General features: G+C 38.8%; 2 protein-coding genes across 2 annotated transcripts; both read right to left on the bottom strand.

Moving 5' to 3' along the window:
• Positions 1–411: 411 nt before the first annotated feature.
• LOC117315248 (uncharacterized protein K02A2.6-like) lies at positions 412–1398 on the bottom strand. Its single transcript, XM_033869395.1, has one exon. The coding sequence runs from the start codon at positions 1396–1398 to the stop codon at positions 412–414; it is 987 nt and encodes a 328-aa protein (XP_033725286.1).
• A 5041-nt stretch (positions 1399–6439) lies between these two features.
• LOC117315247 lies at positions 6440–7174 on the bottom strand. Its single transcript, XM_033869393.1, has one exon. The coding sequence runs from the start codon at positions 7172–7174 to the stop codon at positions 6440–6442; it is 735 nt and encodes a 244-aa protein (XP_033725284.1).
• Positions 7175–23407: the final 16233 nt, after the last annotated feature.

Genomic DNA, 23407 nt, shown 5'->3' with positions numbered 1-23407 from the left:
CATTGGATCACGTACGGTACTGGTTATAGGGGTAGCACTAGTATTTGTCGGAAATGACTCATACTCGATAACATCAGTACACGATGATGGCGAGTCCTCCCGAGTTGGTCTAATGAATTTACGGTTACGCCTATATAGCTTACCAGCTATGTCGACCACATAACTTCTTTGACCACAAGTGTCTACACATCTACCAAATCTCCATTTTTTATCGTGATCAGTTGGTAACGGGGCCATACGTACTGGCTGTCCAATTTTAAGCTCTGGAAGTTCTTTCGCGGTTTTATCGTACTGTTGTTTGGCGCGTTGTTGTTTTCGCACTCTGCGCTCATCAACGTCTGCGACGACACATGGTTGCAAAAGCACAGTAGCGACAGGTAGCGTTCCCTTTGTTCGTCGCGACATCAGTCTTTAGGAAGGACTACTGTCCATTCCTGCTGTAGGGGTGTTCCGCCAATCAAGAATAGCTTTCCATGGATCCTGACCATTCCTAATGGTTTTCTTCAAGATGGTTTTGGATATCTTGACTGCTGATTCAACTTTACCATTCGACTGGCTATGGTAAGGTGATGAAGTGGTATGACTAAATTCCCACTCGCGCGCGAATTCTGCGAATTCAGCACTACTGAATTGTGGTCCGTTATCTGACATAACGATGTCTGGGATGCCATGTCTACTGAAATGTCTTTTCAAGCAGGCAATCACTGTCGCTGCTGTAGTGTCTGATAGTGTATCAATCTCCCAGAAATCAGAATAATAGTCAACCGACACTAGATAATCTGTTTTCTGCAGCGTAAACAGGTCTACTCCGACTTTCCCCCATGGGTGGTCGGGAATATCATGCGTTATCAAGGGTTCCTTCTGCTGACGAATGTCGTACTCACAACAGGTCCCGCATTGCTGGATATGATCTCGTATTTCGTTACCCATGTTTGGCCAGAAAATCACTCCACGAGCCTTACTCAAGGATGACACTATTCCCTGGTGACTTGAATGTATCCTGGTCAACATTTCTTTACGGAGTAACTTCGGAATCACAACTCTGCTTTCTTTGAATAGAATTCTGTTGTGCACTGCGAGTTCGTCTCTGAAGTTCCAATATTCGCGAATTGTAACTGGTACCTCCTCTTTGGTATCAGGCCAGCCAGACAGTATTACCGATTTCAATGTCTGTAGACACGTATCTTGCGTTGTGTGCGTCTGAATCTGTCTGAGTCGCGGCTCACTGACATTGAGCGATTCAGTGAAGTTAACCTGTTCATACTCTAGTCTACGCACACTAGATTCCACTGAGCTCTCGAGGGGTAAATACGCTCGCGAGAGAGTATCGGCTACATACATCTCTTTCCCCTTCTTGTATTCCACCTTCAGGGTGTAGGCTTGCAGGCGTAGCAACATCCTTTGAAGCCGTTTAGGTGCTGCTTTAAGAGGTTTCTTGAAAATACTTTCAAGTGGCTTGTGATCTGAGCATACTGTCACAAAGTCTCTGCCCAGTATATATTGTTCAAACCTTTCGCATGCGAACACGATTGCTAGGCATTCTTTTTCAATTTGAGCGCAGCTCCAAGACCTACTTCGCTAGCGTCGCATTGTATAGTGACTTCCTTGTTTAAGTCGTAGTACTTCAGTACGGGCTGACTGGTGATTTGTTTCACAACGTTCTGGAATGCGTCTTCCTGCTGCGATTGCCATGTCCAGACTGCGTCTTTCATTGTAAGTCGACGAAGTGGCTCGATCGTCTCCGAAAGATGTGGTACAAATTTTGCGAGGTAAGTGACAAATCCTACAAAGCGCTGTACCGCCTTCATGTCTGTGGGTTTTGGCATCTCCGTAATAGCTTGAACCTTTGTTGGATCAGGGCGAATACCGTCCGAGCTTAAGAGATGTCCCATATACCATACTTCAGTTTGTCGTAACTTGAGTTTGTCGCGATTCAGCTTAATTCCTACTGATTACGCTCTTTCGAGTGTGGCTCTGAGGTTAATGTCATGGTCATGAATCGCCTCCTCCATGGTATCTCGGCTCCCGTATACCAAGATATCATCAACTATGACCTCTGACCCTGTGAGATTTTCAAATGCCTCATGCTGTCTGCGTTGGAATTCCTCGGGCGCCGAAGAGATTCCGAAAGCCATGCGAATCCATCGATAACGTCCGAATGGAGTCCAGAAGGTAGTTAAATAACTACTCGGTGTATCCAGTTTCACGTGCCAGAAACCATCCTTTGCATCTAGCACTGTGAAGACTTTCGCCTTTGAGAGGTTTGGTAAGATATCCTCTACAGTTGTCATAGGATAGTGTGACCTTCTTATCGCGCTGTTGAGGTCCTTCGGGTCAATACAAATTCTGAGTTTTCCCCAACGACTTCCTGACAACAACCATACTGCTAATCCAATCTGTTGGGGTTGTCACTTTCTGTATAACACCCTTCTCTACGAGCCTTGTAAGTTCCTTACGCAAGTCTTTCTTAAGTGCTTCAGGCACTTTCCTGGGGTGATGTTGAACCGGTTTAACTGTAGGATCTATGTCGATCTGATAATCTCCCGGCAATTGACCAAGGCCTTCGAACAGGTCACTGTATTCATTCATTATGTCATGCAGGGTTAATGGCTTATCTGACAATTTGACACAGTTCACCGAGTTGACAGTCAATAATCCTAATAGTTCACACGCTTCGGCAGATAACAGCGGTGTCTGTTCAACATCCACAACCAGAAATTCCAGAGTTTGGGTCACCTTACCCACTTGACATCGAATGTCACATTTTCCAATGGGTTGTAGTCTTGTGTTGTCATACAGTTTCAAGCGAACTTTAATCAGTTCTAGTAATGGATTCAAATCCTGCGCCAGCTTTCCATACTCGAGACGACTAATTAAATTGCAAGTCGACCCAGTGTCCATTTGACAGTTAATCACCGAGGTAGCCCCTGTATCTGGAATTGTCATAGTTACATCAACAAACCACTGTTTGCCATGCTTTGATTTAATGTTGAACAGTGATTCGTCAGAATCGTCCGAGTCCTCAACTCTGTGTACTTTAGCTCCAAGGCACATACTTGAAAAATGATTTCGTTTACCGCACTTATTGCATGTTTTTCCATATGCTGGGCACTTCCGCTTGTCCCACTCATGCGAGTCTCCGCAGTATTTGCATGTTCGCGAAGAGTGTGGGTTATGGTTGGACCGATGTTGTTGATAACTAGATCTGGACTGAGAGTGCTGCTTTGTAGAATGTTTTTTCTTCTTATCATCGTTCTGTTCTTTTTTGTGTTTTGATTTGTGAGGACCCTTCACATACTGAACTTTGTCCTCAGTTGACTGGAATTTCTTTAATTGATTTTCAGTCATTTCACTTGTTCTACATAAAGTAACTGCTTTTGTCACAGTGTGAGGTCCGACTCTCGTAGCATACGGGATCTTGCTGCTATGTCCTTAGTTCCCAAGACAAGTCGATCGCGTAGCAATTCATCTTGCAACTGTCCAAAACTACACGATTCTGCTAAGCCCCTCAGTCTAGTAGTGTAGGAATCAATGTTCTCATTTGGTAGCTGGTCCGATGTGTTAAACACGTATCTCTCATATATAACATTTGTCTTTGGCTCAAAATGCTTTTGTAACGCTTCCAAAACACGTGCTATTTTCTTTCTATTACCTGTTGTTATGTCCAGGTGTTGAAATAGCTGGAAACATTCTTTTCCCATAACAGACAGTAAGGTAGCTACTCTTACCTTTTCGTCTTTATCGGCCAATTCCGTGGCAGTCTCAAAATTATGCCATTGAGCACGAAAGAATTTCCAGTTTGACTTCAAGTCACCTTTCGTGTCCATAGGAGCTGGGGGTGGTATACCCTTTGACGCCGCCATGACCTCGTGGTTCTCGTTCCCGCGCCGCGGTACACGTGGGTATGTGTGATGTTGAGCTGTAAGTCGGAATATTATTCAAACGTGGACTCCTCCAGGCTTAATATGCATGCCGATGTGTTAACTGGAGTTTTATCGTCGTTGTTTGTCCTATTTACCGCTGCTTAGCTGCATCATTCCATCACAACAAGCCAATCTGACACCATGTAAAGACTAGCAACACGCTTGTGTAAGGCGACATTTTATTAACTACCAAAACTCATGACGTCACCGGTCTCGGTGTACATACAAATAATACTCAGTACGAGCTCCAACATATTTAGCTATACGTAACAGTGGTCACATTCAATGACAAAGTGTTTTCCCCTAAGATATGGGGAACAGTCCAAAACACGTGTCACCACTCCAAGGAGTTCAAGCTTGGTAGGTCCATAAGATGCTTGGCATTTGTTAAGTCCCTTTGATCCAAAACAAAGAACATGGGGTTTCCCATCCTCGTGAATTTGATATAGAGTATATCCAATGCCTTTAGAACTGGTATCCACCGCGAGACGAAATTTACAAAACATCTTAATTGGCTAGTAACTGTTTAAGTTTCTGGAAACTTGAATCACACTCTTTACTCCAGCGAAAGGGTACACCTTTTTTGAGTAATAAATATAATGGTTGAGTCACTGCACTGTAGTTAGGAATGTATTTTCGAAACCAGTTGAATATTCCGAGCAGGCGTTGAAGCTGGAGTCTTTAGCAAACTTACACTTACTAGGACCAAGTTTGAGACCCGCAGACTGAAGTCTGCCTAATACTTCTGATAAATCTGCTATGTGCTGTTCAAACGTTTCTGATATGATACATATATCATCTAAGTAACATAGTACAGATACAAATGTGAAACCCTTCATGATTTTGTCCATTAAAAGTTGAAATGAGTTAGGTGATGTACATAAACCCATGGGCAATCTCAAAAATTTGAAAGTTCCATAGCAAGTGTTGAATGCTGTGTATTTAGTAGATTGCTCATCTATGGCCATTTGAAAGAAACCAGAACTCAAATCAAGTGAGGAGATGAGGTTTGGAGTACGGTTAGCAAATGACGCTGTCAAATCCTGTAAATCAGGTATGGTATACTTGAAATCAGCTGTCTGACTATTCAAATATCGAAAATCGCAGCAGAATCTGTATGAAGATAAACTTTGCTGCTTAGTGACCTCCTCACCTGCTTTGATTTTAGGTTTGTTACGCTTGGCTACTAGTACTATAGGACTAGATACATATAAGAATAGCTTCAGTCTCAGAGACTGGTTGGATAACACCTTGGCGTAATAACTCATCAAGCTGATGTCTTAAGGCAACTTTTTTATCACTAGGTAAACGATAAGGTTTCTGATGTTTGGGGACAAACCCAGGTTTCAAATGAATAACATGTCTTACAAGGTCTGTATAACCCAGATCAGGATTATCTTCAGTGACAAAAACATTTTTGTATTTGTACAAACATTGTTGAAGGTGAAGTTTCCGTTCACTAGACAAGGTTGACCTACTTTCAAAGTCAAAATTGGATACAACATTTTCAAAATCATCTGACATTTTATGAACAGTTGTAACATTTTCATCTCTGACTTCAGATAATTGGACATTGGAACACGACAATGGAATAATCTCTGTAGAATTGTCACATAATTGACATGATGCCAAAATATTGCCTTTCTGTATATAAGCAGGACTATTTCCTGGATTAAGGATCTTGATAGGTGTCAAACGATCAACATCACATGTGGCGAGGGATTTAGCTACCATAACACCTTTGTTCAAAACATCAAAATGTCCTATGTGAACACCTTGGGTACCTATGGGCACTACATCTGGAAATTTACCCATAACAATACATTGTACATTCAGAATTTAGTTCAACCTTCATAGAAGATACACATCTAATTTTAACGCTTTTCTTCATATCAGAAAAAATGCATTGTTTTGAAAAATCTAGAACAATGCCATGACTTTTCATATATTCAGTTCCCAAAATTAATGGGTGTGAGGTTTCCTGCATGATATACACAAAAACACTGAAATATGTCATTCTACTAGATTTGTGGCTTAATTTCAGAGTAGCTGTACCAATAATATTGACAGTGCTGTTGTTAGCAAGAGTTACCCTACTCGATGTAGGCTGAAAATCTGTGATACTAGGCAAAACATTTATCAAAAATGATGTTGATATGATATTTACACTGCTACCAGAATCTAGTAAACCTGTAATGTTTTGTGAACACACACTGAAAGTTTGATACATAAAATTGTGTGTACTATTAACATTTTCTTCAAAACAATCATTAACATGTTCATCGACATCATCACTCATTTTCATCCAGAGTACTAGTAGTAGTACAATCAAAGTCAATGTCCAATGTTGGGCCTGAAAGGTGGCCTACGCTTTCAGGCCTTGTCCGTTTAACGTTGGACAAGCAGGAGCGGTGTGTCCTGGGCGAGAACACAGTTGACAATGGGGATCTGGCATTGCCTCGGGGAATCGCAGACAGTTTTTGGCCTTATGGCCCCATTGTTTACACATTTGGCACTTAGTCTGGTATGTTATGGCCATTTCCAGACCAATTACAGTTCCTTCTGATGTGGCCTTCACCACCGCAATGGAAACAGGTACGAGTTCCTCCACTAGAATCCTTGGACCATCTGTCATGGGGTTGTCGGGGATTAGGCTTCGTTCCTTTGACTTCAAGTGACTCCAATCGTTTACTAAGGCTTTGGAGTTGAGTGTTAATTTGGACGAAGAGGTCATATGTCTTATCCACCGGAGCCGGTTGAGGGGTGGCGGCTGCCGCCATTAGTCTACATGGGTCCTGTACCCTATATCCGTGAGCCTCTCCAATCTTGGCAGAATGCAATGCCTCCCGTAAGGTTGTAGCCTTGCCAGCCCTAACAAAAAATGCTAATTGGGAGGGTAGGCCGTCTATAAACTTTGCTGTTATGTCCCTCTCCGTTTTATGTAAACGTTTGCCTTTCTGTAACACGTGGGAATGGTAGTCCTCCAGTTGTTGTTCAGGTCTCAAAGTTACAGTTCTGAAGGTGGTTTCCTCCGTTATGAGCGCGGGATTAGTATCTGAGCAAAACTCTTCCCTAAACATCGCCTTGACATGATAAAAACTGGATCTATCGGAAGAAGTCAAGAGTTCTAAACCAAACCAAAAGTGGAGATGGAAAGCAGCGGTGGCCTGAGGACTGCCGGTATCGATATTAGACAAAGTCAAATACGAATGAAATTCGGTAAGGAATTTCTCTCCGTCCTCCGATGTCATACCTGTGAACTTTTTTAATGTTGTTTCTGGTAAAACAGCTGGAGTTTGCACAATTATTGGCTGGGTGGGCGCATATTGGGTCTGTTAAGACATCGGGGGGTGTTGGGGCAACGTGGTTCCCGCCATATTTCCTAGCATTTCTGGGGTGGGAGGTGGCATGAAATAAGGATCCATCTCGATTACAGTTTCGTTCAGAAAAGTTCCATCCATAATAATCACTTTCAAAAATGTTCACCTGTTAGACGATTCGAATTCTCCACCATGTTATGTCGTTTGTTGAATGGAGAATAGTTGACATCAACTTTGTTCATTTGAAAACGACGAGAGCATCCATCTTTCCTCCATTATTTATTGTCTTCATCTCGAAAAAGTAATTACAAAATCAACTTCCGGTATTAGTTTCCGGATTTAGGTATATACTAATAAAGTAAAAAAAGAAACCGATTCCGGATTCGATTGTCTCCCCTTAGACCATATACATGATATAATCAGATATCTCACAGGCCAGTAAATACTATATATTATATATTGTTATAATATATAACAATACCGACCTCGTCCACACAAAGAGTGCCTATACGCAAGATGAGTTACGATCCTACAAGTCCCTTGGTTCGTTTAACCAGTTTGTTTGTGGATGGGTGAGGCATGTGGGATACATATCCAGATTTACAACGAAGAACATACTGGTGTCCGCAAAGGTAAACACTGCTCATGATCATAACATGCATGTATTTTCTGACATTTCCGATCCTAACCCTACAGTAGTTAACAAATCCCCGCAGACCTGATTATGTAATCGATATTCACTTCTAAAATATACCCGGAATGGGGTCAATTTAATTTATAACCGACATGCATGCATAAATGTAGCATGAAAGAGAATCATGGTTTAGGTCTAGGCCTAGTATCATATGTAATCTGTTTTTGTGTAACTGACATGTTTTATGCATTTAAAAAATTAATTTCACAAAAGGTTTTTTTAATTTCTTCTACAGTATTTAATTCATATCACTGTCAACAGCAAGATGTATATATTGAATTTAATTATAATGTAACTAGTTCCTCTAGATGTCTGGCCCTGAAAACTGAAAGGGAATTGAAAATGTGTATGTAAATTGTATTACAAGAGAACCTTCTTCTTTGGTAAAATTGAATGTTGATATTGATATATAATTGACATGGAAAATATCGGAAACAAACAATGAATGTGACTTATATATAGCTGAGGAAATTAAGAAATCACTATATTAACTTCAATAAATTAGGTTTTCCAATTTGTTATGTTCACAGCTGTGTTATATTCATTTTAAATAATAATGTGATTAATTTCTTATTTACAGGTTCGTCATTCCCAAAGGATGAATGAAAAACCTCTACAACCATGGATTGTAACAACCTCTCGTGGAGCCATATTAGGAGCACAGTGTACATGTATGGCAGGCCTCGGTGAAACCTGCACCCATGTTGGAGCGTTGCTATTTTGGATCGAGACTGCTGTCCGTATCAGAAGTTGTAAAACAGTGACACAATCTGCTGCATACTGGCTTCTTCCATCAGGAATTGACAAAGTAGGATATGATGAAGTTGGGGACATTGACTTCACTTCTGCTTCCGCCAAAAAAAGAAAGCTGGATAATAGCATTGCAATGCAAAAGTCCCAGGCCTGCTCGGACCAGTAAAAGCAAGTCTTCAAATATCCCTAGCCCTACAAAAGCAAAGTTTGACACCTTCCTGCAAAGATTGCATGACACTGGTACCAAGCCCGTGCTGTTATCGTTGATGCCTGGCTATGCTCATCATTACCAACCTGCATCCCTTGGTGTCAGCATGCCAAAGATTCTTTCAGAACTGTACGATGAGATTTGCGTGGGAATGACGTCCGAGGATGTTAAAAATCACTGTGACGTCATTGTTGACACCATTGAAGTGATACCATCTCAGGCATCTTTAGTAGAGGAGCGTACACGTGGCCAGGCTTGCAATAAAGACTGGTATAGGTTTAGGACGGGAAGAATAACTGCCTCTCGCCTTTATGCTGTGTGCCATACAAGCCTGGACAAACCATCCCAGAGTTTACTGAAGGCAGTGTGCTATCCTCATAGCACTAAGTTTAAGAGCAAAGCCACTGACTGGGGTTGTGAACATGAGAAGACCGCCATTAATGCTTACCTCCAAAAAACAAAGAATGACCATGCAAATATGGAAAGTGGTCCTTGTGGACTGACTATCAGCTGCGAGTACCCATTCCTTGGTGCAACTCCGGATATGGTGATAGCATGTGACTGTTGCGGAAAAGGTTGTGTTGAGGTCAAGTGCCCATACTGTGCCAGAGAGGACTTCAGTGACCTGAAGAAAGATTTCTGCCTGGAAAAGTTTGAAGAAGGCCTGCGATTGAAGAGAACACATCCATATCATTCCCAGATTCAAGCACAGATTTTTGTATGCGATAAGATGTTCTGTGACTTCGTTGTATGGACACCAAACACAATTCACATTGAACGTGTGCTGCCAGACGTCTGTTTTTGGAATGACGCCAGAGGAAAAGCGCAGAAATTGTTTCGGGGGGCTATTTTACCAGAGCTTGTTGGTAAGAAGTTTTCTCAGCCTGCAGTCCTTACTTCTCTACAGACAACTGAATCTAATACCACAGCGACATCATCAGCTCCTGTTTATTCCAACCTCGAGCATCCTGCTGACTCCAACCCTGAGCTTTCTAGATCTGTAGATTCAGACCCCGAGACAATATGCATCTGTAGGAAACCCTATGACAACACAGAGGATAGGGTGATTGGTTGTGACAACCAAAACTGTCCGTATGTGTGGCTGCACTTCAAATGTATCAAGATGAAACGTGCCCCAAAACAGTGCAACATGGTATTGTCCAGACTGTAGGAAGTTGCCAGGATTCTCCAAAAAAGTAGTACAAAATTGTTGACAGTACTAGTTCAAACAGTGTTGTGAGTGCACATATGGATTATCTACTTCAAAGAAAAGTTCCTCTGAAGTGACTGTGGACAGAAAAATTGAATTCACCACCATCTTTCAATCTAATTAAAATCTAGATGGTCATTCGCTACGTTACATGAACATCTAACAACATCCCATTAGGGGTCACGTTCTGATGACCTCTGAGATGTGTGTATTTCACTTTCAGGGCGAACTGGCAATTTTTCGATGTCATCGAAGCAAAACATTTCGTCACAGCATGCAACCTGACGTGACCCCTAATGGGATGTTGTTAGATGTTCATGTAACGTAGTGATAATGACCATCTAGGTTTTAATTAGATTATCCAAATACTGGTATCATCTGCGAATTGTGCTACATTAGCTAGATGTTTATTTTGTGAGTTAAGTTTAAAGTGTTGATTCAATTTATTTATAAATATATCAAATAGGGTAGGGGAGATAACACTACCTTGCGGAACTCCATTATCTAAAAGTTTCCCCTCTCAATTGGAATTGTTTACCCTGACCTGAATTTTCCTATCTTTTAAGAAATGGGTAATGAACCTTAGGATGTTACCAGTGATACATATTTCTTTAAGTGACAGTTGTAGTCCCTCGTGCCAAACTAGATCGTAAGCTTTTTCTAAGTCAAGGAATACTGCAATAGCATGATGGTTTTTACTAGTGAATCTAAAGTGGATCTGTTGTTTCTGAATCCGCTTTGATTCTCGTTGATGATGTTGTGTTTTTCTAGGTAGTGTTTGAGGCTGTTGTTTATCATTGTTTCTAGTGTTTTACATAGATGGGAGGTTAAAGCTATAGGTCTATAGGAAGCTGGGTCTTCCTTATCTTTACCTGGTTTATGTATAACGATTGCGTATAAACCCAATTTCCAAATTGTATTGAAAAATTCCAGATTTATAGTGTTGATGTTATCCGGACGGTGTTTTAGAATGGTATAGGATAAGTTATCGATACCAGGAGATGTATCCTTCTTTTATTTTTCTAGTGAAAATGGGTTATTTAAAATGGTATCTTCGTTCCCAGCATCCTTAAGTACCTCTCTAATATTATCTATATTCTGCCCTGCAGGTAGGGCGTAAGAATTGTACCTGCTGCCCCCATTGCATGATCGTAAGAGGCGACTAAATTTGGAATCGAATATTTTCTCTTTCTGTACAACTTTCTTCTTCCTAATGTCTCCCTTGACAATGCCTCACTTTTGGTATTTAGTTCAGCGTTCGCCCCTGTGAGGAAGGCTTTCGTTTTTGTCCCCTGGCCGAGACATATCAGAGTCTTTAAAAATGGTAGTTTCTATTCCTGCTGAGCGCTCAGCATATTAGGAGTAGGACGACTGGTTCGCCCGTTGTCAGTATAATGTGACCGGATGGGGTATCATGCTGGGTGTCTTCGGCAGTATGCTTCAGTGAGATAACACTATAAATCGGCAAAAGTTCCGACATATCACCACAACACTTAACACGAACATACCGCAGCCTCCCAAAACACACATACGCACTCACCACACGCATGCATGTCGCAGGCACGGGAAGCCGTCCTTAAATGACCTTAGCTGTTAATAGGACGTTAAACTAAATAAACCAAACCAAAGTATCTATATTTTCAGTTTTATTGTCCAAAATTCCTTAGTACAATTTTCGTAGCTACTTGCTTTTTGAAATTGGTCAACCAAAATATTAGCTTTTAACGAATTGGTTTTGCCCTCTGCATTTTTTCCTAATATAGGCATTTCTCTAGGGGGTATACCATGTATAGCTTTAATTTTGTTCGATGTTTTTTTGTGTCTGATTTATCGTTAAGAGAGTTACAGGAATCGTTCCAATGGTCTTGTGTTGTTTTCTGAATTGTTCTATTAAACTTTTTTTTTTTGCTATTTTATACAATTTCAAATTGATTTCTGAAGGATCTTTCCTACATTTAACTTCCCATCTACGTTTAATGCGTGTTGTAGTTGTGCATTCCTCGTTCCACCATGGGTAATGTTTTCTGTTTGTGTCGTGTATGTTATCAGTGGAGACAGAGTCACATAGTTTTCTAAAAATTCCCCAATTGGCCTTTGAAAATATCCATTTAGCGGGAATTCAATTTTATTTCGTATAGGGCGGAGTCCGAATTTAGCAAGTATTGGGTAATGATCTGACCCTAACGTACTCTCATGGGTTTCCCAGAATTCCAAAGTAGTGGCCAAAGCGGGGGAGGCTAACGTCAGATCTATATGTGACGTATTTCCGGTATTGATGTCGATACGGGTGGCTTGATCAGGCTCGTTAATTACTATATCATTATCCCATATCAAATGTTCTAATATGTTACCCCGGGAGGATGTGTTTTTGCTCCCCCATAGTGTGCTTGCCGCATTAGTCCCCAGATAAAACAAAATGTTGATACTTATTCAGAATGGTGGTAATTGTATCTAGGTCTTGACTGATATTTTTATTAAATACTGCTGTGACTATCTTCGCTGGGTATCTCTGCCCCTATCATTTCAATCTTTGGTGTAATGTTTGTGATTGTGATACATTTGAAGGCGAGATTGTTTATGATATACATTGCTACCCCATTGAAAATTTGACTGAAAATCCCGGTGGGATTTTTGGGTGGGATTCCCAATGGGATCCCACAAAATCCCGGTGGGATCCCAAAAAATCATAAGGATCATGCATTGTCCGCATCCTATCAACTGAAAAAAAAATTCAGTAACTCAATTTCCCAATTTGTATGTATTATTCTTTATTCCTCGGATCTTGTCGTTCAGTTTCTTTACGATGTCATTCATCCAAAGGGATTCATTTTCTGAGTCCTGCATTCCCTTTCCGTAGATTTTAAAGATGTGACCTACAAACCAATAAAGAGCAAGATACAAAATGCACTTCATTTAGTTTAGTTTTCTTTTATGTGTATTACTACGTATACAGTAGAATGATTGCTAATTTTTTAGAGTATTATCTATATATCTTAAGCTCCCCATCAAGTGATGCAACTTCATTTACTTAGAAATCAAAACAATGCATGAAATCATTCTAGTGACTGATTTGTAAGAAAACTTGAAAATATGTGAAAATGAACACTTATTCTCAATGCCTTTCTCTTTGCTTGGGCCAATGCAACTTTCCCCTTGGCCTGTCCATAAATAGACAAGTTGGCACATTCATCTTTAGTAACTAAAAGTTCTAGAAGATTTAGTGCCAACTTGTCTATCTTGGATGCAATCTAATTAAAATATAGATGGTCATTATCACTACGTTACATGAACATCTAACAACAAGCCATTAGGGGTCACGTCAGGTTGACCTTTTGGATTAGCCAATCAAATGACTACTTCCAGAATCTTGGAAGTGAATTTTATTTGTCCGAATTAGCATGACTAGAGTGCATAGCTTGTATAATCTGTCAATTTGTTTCAAGTCATTTCGTCACAAAAAGCATATAGCTGTATACTGTGCCGAAATGTTTGCTTCAGAAAGGACAGCGGACAACACCATACCATAATACTTAAGACAGCGGACAACACCATACCATAATACTTCTGTTAAAATTTGAAGAACACATGAAAATTAGTTTGCCATTGTAGTACCTACCATCAGTATTTTCGGTGTTCTGAATGTCTTGAATGTCCAAGTGAATGTCTGAAAACCAAACATTTTTCAGGGTTTAACAAATGACAGCAACTTGTCCTCCATGGCAATCAATCTTAAATTTGTATATGGTTTTAAGTGTGTGTATATATATATATATAAACATACAGCAGTAAAACTCAAGGTTATGTTGATAAATGTCGCTACTCAATGTGTTTTCTTGAAAAGTCTTTCCTTTCTTTGTATAATCTATGTAATGACTCTTCTGTTAATGTAACTTGCTTACTGTTTAACGTGACTTTATTGTTGATCCATATCATGAATAATAAACACATGTAAACGAATAATGAAATACGATTTTATTGTCCTGGGGCTGGTGTGATACCCCATATGATATATGGTACTTAATAACCCTATGTCCTATAAAATACATCTTAGAGATCTATACCAGTGTCATATTTAATTGTGCCTACCATCATCCATAGTCTCACTTCCATTTTCCTTTGGGGTACCACATTGGTTTGGCCCAGATTGGGAGTCTGGAGGTTGTTGCTTTCAGATAGCTAGATGATGATGGTGTCGTCGGCGATTTTTGGGACAATGTGGTAAAGGACAATGTCCTTTGTGAAGCAGGAGGGTTTGTTGCATCAGGTTTCAGCTTCTATTTTGTTATAAATAAAAGAACATACATTCAGTTATTGTACCTGCCATTCTAATTCACGTACACCTACACGATTCTAAGTTGCAAACCTCACTTCAAATAACTACATGATAGTATACCTATATATAGTGCTATACACCGAAGATATCACCAAATGATGTCAAGACATGCATTTATCATATAACACTGTTACACAGGCCATTTGCTGTGCATTTAAAACTATAAGCACATATGCAAATACATTAAACATGCAAATGATCTTGTCACTGTGGGCACACTATTATGACATCATATATAAACTGGGTTTTTTTAATGATCTACAGGTCCGATTTTCTAAGAGACAAATTACTCAGACAATGAAATAAAACCGTATTAAAAATGTACAATTGCTCTTAAAAACATGTGGACAAGGTGTTGGGATAGTTCAGAAAATGTTTATCGTTCTCAGTCGCCTGACGCACCAAGATTAATATGTGTTCCATGTTGTCGGCAATAGCTGTCAACTGTTGAAAAAATATGTTATTACAAAGCATTTTTAAAACTGGGAGGAAAGTAACTAATACACCAACCCCCAATCTTCACATAAAAAGTATTTAAGTGTTAAGTATAAATCTGAATGCGTGACATCAGAATTGCTAACTTGTACTTTGTATTTATAACTGTTTATCAAAGTTATTTCATGGGACAATTTTAATAATATATTATGAAGTAGCAGAACTTAAGATGAAATTTATGGAAATTAGCAAAGCGATTTACTCCCATTACAGTAAAACAATCAAAAATTCAAATAAATCACAGGTGTACAACCACCTCTATCCTTTACTACTTAATCCGGTTTAGTTGCAGGACATGTATATAAATTAACAAGAGGCCCATGGGCCTTAACGGTCACCTGAGAATTGAAATATTTCAGTTAATATAATTGACCTTTTTTGGCTCCGCCCATTAACCCCTAGGGGTCAGTCAGGGCCGACAAGTTTATACCATTAAGCTGTCATCCAATGCTGATAATGTTAACCAAATAAGAATGAATTCCAATAGAAATAAAACAAATCAAAGTCAAAAATCTGATTTCCCTATATAAACTATAGTAAAGTTCCCCCCTCCCAGGGGCAAATGAAAGACCCCTGGGTAATGAAATTTACAATTTTTGTAAAGCACCTTGAGACCCTTCCATCTATGACGAGTGCTTGATTCCACCATATCTGAGAGTAGAGAATAATATCTTTGAAGTTTTAGTCATTTGACCCTTTTTAGCCCCGCCCCTCAGGCCCCTTGGGGGTGGGGACCATATAATTTACATTTTCGTTGACCTTTAGCCATAGAAGGTTCCTGCTAAATTTCATTGAATTTGGTTTAGGGGTTTTGGAGAAGTCGAAAATGTAAATTGTTTACGGACGCATGATGACGGACAAATGGCGATTAGAATAGGTCACATGAGACTTTCTCAGTTGACCTAAAAATGTATGATCATATTCCAAGAGTCCATGTGGTCGACTGGAAGTTCATAAAAATATAAATATTACCTATAATCTATGAAATTGCCCATACCTCATTTAAGAGACTGCACAATCGACAAGACTGCATGATACATGTGTATCCTAACATATTTTTGCCTGAAATGTATCGAGATACAATATGCTGTTCAAATTTATACTATTTTTTTCTTCATATTTTATTACTTGTTATTACTTGTGAAGGTAATAAGATATACAGAAATCAATATCATCACTGCTTACCTTTTCTGAAGCAAGTGTACTGCCTCCAGTCTCCACTCCATCAACTAGAACAGAGGACGCCATTTGATTGGCTCTTTCTCTGGCTTTGTTGGTGTCCCTTTTCATCTTAGCCAAATCTTTCTTTGCTTGCATGGCCTAGAATATGTGATCATGGAGTTATTTTAACTGTCTACTCTTGAACATTTCACATCACTGTTGTCAGAATGTATGTACTGCCAATGTTATTTATTCATCACCGAACAATAAGTCAGTTACACCTGCTGTGAAGTTTTATTTTATATACAAGTTCAATCAATTTGAGTTAATAATTAATGTATAATTGTATTACATATGATGTGCAACATAAACAAATCATGTGAAATTGTGAAACCCAAATTACAAAGTAAAGGAATTTGTCTTTAGTCTGAAAAATCTAGGACATAAAATGCCCATAAGAAAACTGAGTTATCGCGTTTTAGCAAAATAAAAAAAAATGTTGACCCATATCAACTGTAGTTTTGAAACCTTGCATATTACTATCTAAATATATAATATTACACTAAATACCTCTGTATCTTTGGTTGTCCCTTTCTCTCTTTTTTTTTGCCTTCTTTTGGGGTCTTTGCAGATGTTGGTCATGATCATCCATACATTTTTCACCAAGTCCATCAACACTAATGTTTGTAACAGAACCTTCAAACAAGGAATTAAAATTTATATATATATGAAATAACAACTTCTTATTACTATATTATTTAACGAAATTTCAAACACTGAATGACGTTGACAGTGTAAACAAAATATAGTCCAAGTTTCGAGGCAAGCTGTTTCTTTAATTAAGGATTGAATCTTAATTTGGTCGATTTCATGGGGTCATGAATTGAGTTGCTCTTGAGACAAATTTAATGAACTGTTGAATTTGTCTCAAGATTGTGGTCAATTCAAAATACCCTGGAAATCTTTCCTTTGGGATTCGTCTTAATTTAATGAGAAAAAAAATATAATTATCAAATTCACACAAAACACGAATGACAGCTTCTATATCGGCCCGTTTACGCCCTGCAGGTAGGGCGTGAGAATTGGACCTGTTGCCCCCATTGCATGATCGTAAGAGGCGACTGAATTTGGGATCATATCTTTTCTCTTCTTTCTTACAAACTTTCTTCTTCCTAATGTCTCCCTTGACAATGCCTCACTTTTGGCCTTAAGTTGAGCGTTCGCCCCTGTGAGGAAGGCTTTGGGTTCTGTCCCCTAGCCGAGACATACCAGAGTCTTTAAAAATGGTAGTTGCTGCTCGTTGCTTAGCGCTCAGCATATTAGGAGTGTGACGACTGGTTCGCCCGTTGTCAGTATAATGTGACCGGGTGGGGTGTGCTGCTGGTGTCTTCGGCAGTATGTTTCAGTGAGGTAGCACTATAAATCGGCAAAAGTTCCGGCCTATCACAAGGAGACTTAACACGAACATACCGCAGCCTCCCAAAACACACATACGCACTAACACACGCATGCATGTCGCACGCACGGGAGGCCGTCCTTAAATGACCTTAGCTGTTAATAGGACGTTAAACAAAATAAACCAAACGAAATCCTCGTCCTGACGGGAAAATGTAATACAACTCACTTAGAATGCAGCTGAAGCCTGGAGTTGAACGAGTAAGCGGCGTGAAGTCCCCGGTGTTATTCCATCCTGAACTCATCGGGGAATCATTTCAGTGATAATACCCGATGAGTTCAGGATGGCGTTATTCTTTAGTTTTCCGTTATTTATGCGGACAAGACGACCAAACCAAGTGCGTTTATAATAGGGGGGTCCGGGGGCATGCCCCCCCCCCCCCCCCCCCCCCCCCCCCCCGGAAATTTTTTTTTTCTAGATGCTCTGTGGTGCATTCTAGGCCATTTTTGGTGTATTTTGGAGCTTTTGTATTTGAGATATTTTTAAAGATATTTTTTGCAGTTAACATGGTTTGCATAGTAAATTATGTTTGGTGGTCCATCATACTTGATCATTGCTTGAGGAAATATGTTGAAAGGAAAAGAATCAGGGATTTTCGCTCCTGTCAAACTTTTCACATAACGTACAGTACATTTTGTTCTCTTCAGATGAATGCCTCAGCCAAGTGAAAGATTTATACCAACCTTCCTGAAACGATCTGTGTCGTGTTTTTTCATATTCACGTCTTTGTTCGACATTTGACAGCTTCTGTTTCTTTGAGGGTGACTTTCCCAACCATTGAAGCATAGTCGCCATCTTACCCTATGTTACTCAAACGCTTGAAACGTACTGATTTGCACGGGCCCTTATTACAAACGTACAAATGATACAGACTGTTATTCAACCGCTTGAAGCGTACTGACTTACACGGGCCCTTATTACAAACGTACAAATGATTCAGACTTTAAACAGTTATCAGCAATGATAATACGCACCTGACTTCAACCGGAAATACTTCCTACAGGATTGTTTAGTTCATCGTTCTACCGACGACGGTCGTGGTCAAGAAATAAACTCAGCATGAACATTTCGCACACGATTTCAGGTTTTTTTGGTGGATTTTGTGATCCGCGGGATAACAAATGGTTCTGAGATTAAGAGGACCGTCGGTCCTCCAAAAAATAGAATCGAGAAGACCGACATTGTTTTTTTAGGGGCCTCGGTCCTCCGGTCTACCGTTAGTGTCGATCCCTGTAATAGGACGTTAAACGAAATAAACCAAACCAAACCATACCCAGGGCATTTTGCACGAACATGCTGTCCTGCCTGATAGTCACCAAATCCAATCCTTGGCTCCACGATGGTACCGATCTTCGAAATGTTGTCCTGATTGGGATCGTCGTTGTTCCAGATCATGAGCACGATTGAAGACATGATTTTACTAAGTTGGTGAAAATGGATGAAGAAAATAAACGTGTTTTTAACAGTATAACCGCAAGAGAAATGGGAAGTCGAAACTGGCGCGATTTCAAAGCAGAGACGCTGAGATGGCGCTGTAGTCGTGCTGCGGATACTGATAAGATGTATGATGGTAAATATTAATTATTTTATATTTCTTGATTTTGAACAAGCTTAAACATATTTTTTAATGATTATTAAGTCAACACTGGTAATTAAATTTCACTAATCGAATTAAATATGACGATTTATAATGCCGATATCCGACCCAGCATCTCGAGGGGAGATAATAATTTGCATCCGGTCAGATTTTATGAACAACAGCTACGGGAGAGAAATCGAAAGCAGCCAAATGTTTAAGTCGAAAATGATAATAGTGATGTAACTTAAGGTTACATTTTTACCTTAAGTATTTTGTGAATAAATTCAGTTTCGTATCATTTAAATTCTGTGAAATACGAAACTTCTCAAGTAGGTAATAGATTTACAATGATTCACTTCGGGATTGGATCGGTGAAATGAATTTTAGGAATATTCATTGTAAACGAAATTTCGTAACCGAAACGTTAAATTAATCAAAAATCCTTTGCTTGCAGTGCTAATAACTTCGTAAATAGTGAAATAAATTTGAGACTTTTCAAACATCGCGAACAAATTTAAGCGGCAAAAGAAGTGGGGGAATAAATGGCGCCGGTGCCGTAAAAAGATGCTGATAGTTATTTCATGGTTTGTGTCTGTAGTCCTATATGTGATAAATCCTATACACATATTGTAATTCGCATGATCTTAATTGTCGGCGTCACACGTACACCATTCTACTTGTATAATGGAGGTAGGCTGCATTTTCATCCCGAGTGTGTATCGGTGAATGTTAACTGTACCAACACGAATATTGTTGAATTGCTGAGTACAATTTCGAGACTGATGACAATTACGTTTATAAAGAAGGTGTTGGTAGTCGACAGATTCTAACCACGAGATGTGTAATGTTGTGCGAGCCGATTCATACTTCTAAAATCTTTCTAATATCCGTAAATTTTGGCTATGGTATTGTAGTTCCTTTTTAAACAGTCGACTTAGCGATACACCTGTTGTACTTTGATCAGTACTAATTACTTCGTAGTATGTATTTGCTGATTGAATGCGAATTCTATACTAAACGACATAATTTTGAATTTCAATATATTGATTTATTTCCGCACATTGGTATACATTGTAGTATTATATTTTTGGTCACCCATACATTTATTTATCTTTCATGTGTGAAGGCCAAAGAATAAAAAGCGATAAGCATGGCTTCCAGCAGCAGTTTGTATACCGAATCAGATGAGGATGAGGCATATGAATTTCAAACACCAAAAAAACGCCGTCAAAAATCAAAACTCCATGGCTTCAATCAGAAACGTGCTGCTTATTACAAGTCAGCGAAGACAAATCAACAGTTTAGTAACAAAACTACAGCTGGTTTACGTTTGCAATCATCTTCAAGTGACATTACTGATGAATGTGAATTTCCAGTAATGGAATCACCGGGCAGCAGCCATGCATGCATATCTGGAGATAAAGTTGGTAAAAATGCTAGCAATACATCAAGTAATCCTGTTCTGAGTACGAGTGATGATTCTATCAGCAGTGATGATTCCAGTACAAGTACTTGCACTAACAGTTCTTCAATAAGTGATGCATCAATACAAATGGAGCATTGTGATATTAATGACTTCAGTGATACCAATGGTGTAAATGGATATGAACAATTAGACTCCCCTTTATATGATGGTAGCTGCCACACAAAACTGTCTTTGTACACATCACTGGTCATGTATGCCAACAAACATTCTTTGACAAGGAGTGCATTTTCTGACCTACTAATGATAATCGCATCGATGGGCAGATCGTGGGAATTACGAACTCCGTATACAAAGTTAAAAAAATTATGAAAAAAGTGTGAATTTGCAGGAACCAAAAGTTCATTTATTTTGTGAGAATTGCCAGGTTGAGCTGAAAGACTCCAGCGATACATGCTCATGTACAACTGAAAGACGAGTTTTGGAGTACAACAACCTTAATGTTGAAAAACGAATCAAGGAATTACTTACAGGTATTTAATCTATTCATGTATTTTATCCAAATGGAGAAAAAAATATGTGAAACAAATTGATTAATTTTGTGTTTTCTTTCGGGTATTTTGCTAATTTTTCATAAATCTGATTTTGGGTGTGCTTATCGATCTAATGTGCTTATGGTATTTAAAATATATTTAATATTTTACAGACTAATTGTTTTGCCTAGCTGTTATGGCGGACCGAGTCTATTCAGAGCCAGGAGTATTGAAAGATGGAGAAGAGTATAATAGATTGGTTGCACAGAGACAATCTACAAACAGCACTGCATTTAACCTTCACAATGAATACAGGTAACATTTATGTTATTTTGTTAGTCTCTGTTAATTTTTTTGAGGAAATAACATCTAATTGTGTCGGCTTAGTGGCCAATTTAATTGCCAATATCATATGCATCCAATTAGGCTCCTCACACTGAAATTTGACAATTAATGAACAGTTTTAATCCCATGTTATTGTAGATTTAACTATTTTGCAGATGGTGTGGCGGTATTTTCATCCTCCAAAAAAGGAAACCTGTGGCATGTCTATCTTGCAATCAATGAGTTGCCAGTTCAACTAAGGTTTGAATTTAGCTTCCATATAGTTATTCATGTATATACCATAGCTATCCAGCAATAAACATATGCCTGTTAATAAATATAAGCATATCGATACCTGCTATTTTGAGTTAAAGTTTCAGTGTTTTTCATGCATATAAATATGTATATGTATCATTTATTAAACAATATATAAATTTGTGTTTATTTAATTTCAGGTTTACCAAGAAATACATTCTTCCTTGTTACCTTCACTGTCAGATAAAGAAACCAAATATGCTAACATATTTGTCGAACCTGATGAAGACAATTCATACATGAGTAGTGAAGGTAATCACAATAAAGTAATCATGAGTGTACAGCAATTTAAACTTGAATTATTTTTTTTCGTTTGCAAGCAGATGTAGAGAATTGTACTTTAGCCTGACTATATATGTATATATATATTTTTTGTATTTAAGGGGGGGAAGGGGGGGGGGGGATTAACGTTTCCACTCTATGAATCGGACAAATCTGGCAATAATTTTCACGCTAATTACTAATGGTAGTTTTGTTCACATGTTATGGTAAAGAACACTGTTGGTATGTTATGGTTATGTCTGCATTTGTTACTCCTATTTCCCTTGAACTACAGACTTAATAAAACATGATAATCGCCAAAATTCTAAAGATCGTTTAAATTTCTTCGGATTGTTAATGTAAAGTTTGCATTATTTCAGGAATGGATGTGATAACTTGCTTTTGAAAGAACTGTGAAGTGTCAACGTCTTGCAGCTTGTCTGGATTTACCAGCAAAGGCTCTTGTAGCCAACATGACACAGTTCAATGGTAAATTTGGTTGTATTAACTGTTTTGATGAAGAACAGTCCAATCCCAGAACTCCAATGCATAGATACTACCCATTTGTTGAGAGGAACCAGACACGAACACACCTTTCCATTTTACAAGACATCCGTAAATTGGCTAGATGTGGTCAAGCTGTAAGTGGAACTTACCGTAATTTAACTGTGAACCAGATATGTCATAGCTGTTTTTTTACAATTACATGTAGTTTGATTGTACACAGAAAATGTTACCAAATATTAAAGTGCTTGTTTAAGAAAATCTTGTATATAAATGATTATAAGAATCTCCTTTATAAACATTGGTGTGCATTATCTCAAATAATCAGTTTTTCTTTTGATATTTCAGGAAAGAGGAATAAACTCCAAAGTTCTATATAGGTAATACGGTAAAATAAATCAAATAAAATATACTACTTCAAGTTATTCTATCGATACATTTTCCACAGACTTACATATATGATGAAATGTTGGTTTTGTTATTACTGTCTCAAGTTATCAACCGATGTTTATTCTTATGGCTTCTATGTTTCTCAGATGGCACTTTTGAACAGAAGACTGCTGCAAATCAAAGTACCAGATTTAGTTGCTCGCCGGCAAAGAGGTCTAGATGAGGCAAAACATTGGAAAGGTAAACATGATAGTTCAGTATTTACCTTATAAATGATAAGAAATTTATAAAGAAATTGAAGTGGCAAATGTTTGTGTTGGTAGGATGGAATGAAATATTCGTATACAAGCTACTTTAAAGCTGTATTCTTTTAAAATAGTATCATACTTAACACATGTTATGTTTTCAGCCACAGAATGTCGAGAATGGCTGATCCATTTCCCAGTGCCAGTGTTGAAGGGGATACTGGAATCCGAAGCCTTTGTTCACTACTGTCTGCTAGTATCGGCAATGGCCCTGTTAACT

The sequence above is a fragment of the Pecten maximus genome, chromosome 17 (genome assembly GCF_902652985.1).
Source record: "Pecten maximus chromosome 17, xPecMax1.1, whole genome shotgun sequence".
In the NCBI taxonomy this organism is placed as follows: domain Eukaryota; kingdom Metazoa; phylum Mollusca; class Bivalvia; order Pectinida; family Pectinidae; genus Pecten; species Pecten maximus.
The sequence above is the reverse complement of the archived record's forward strand: the minus strand, read 5'-3'. Positions and strand labels throughout refer to the sequence as shown.

What these genes read in the sequence shown, in the direction of transcription:
- LOC117315248 (XM_033869395.1), bottom strand. Translation starts at nt 1,398, where the DNA reads ATGTTGCTACGCCTGCAAGCCTACACCCTGAAGGTGGAATACAAGAAG.
- LOC117315247 (XM_033869393.1), bottom strand. Translation starts at nt 7,174, where the DNA reads ATGACATCGGAGGACGGAGAGAAATTCCTTACCGAATTTCATTCGTAT.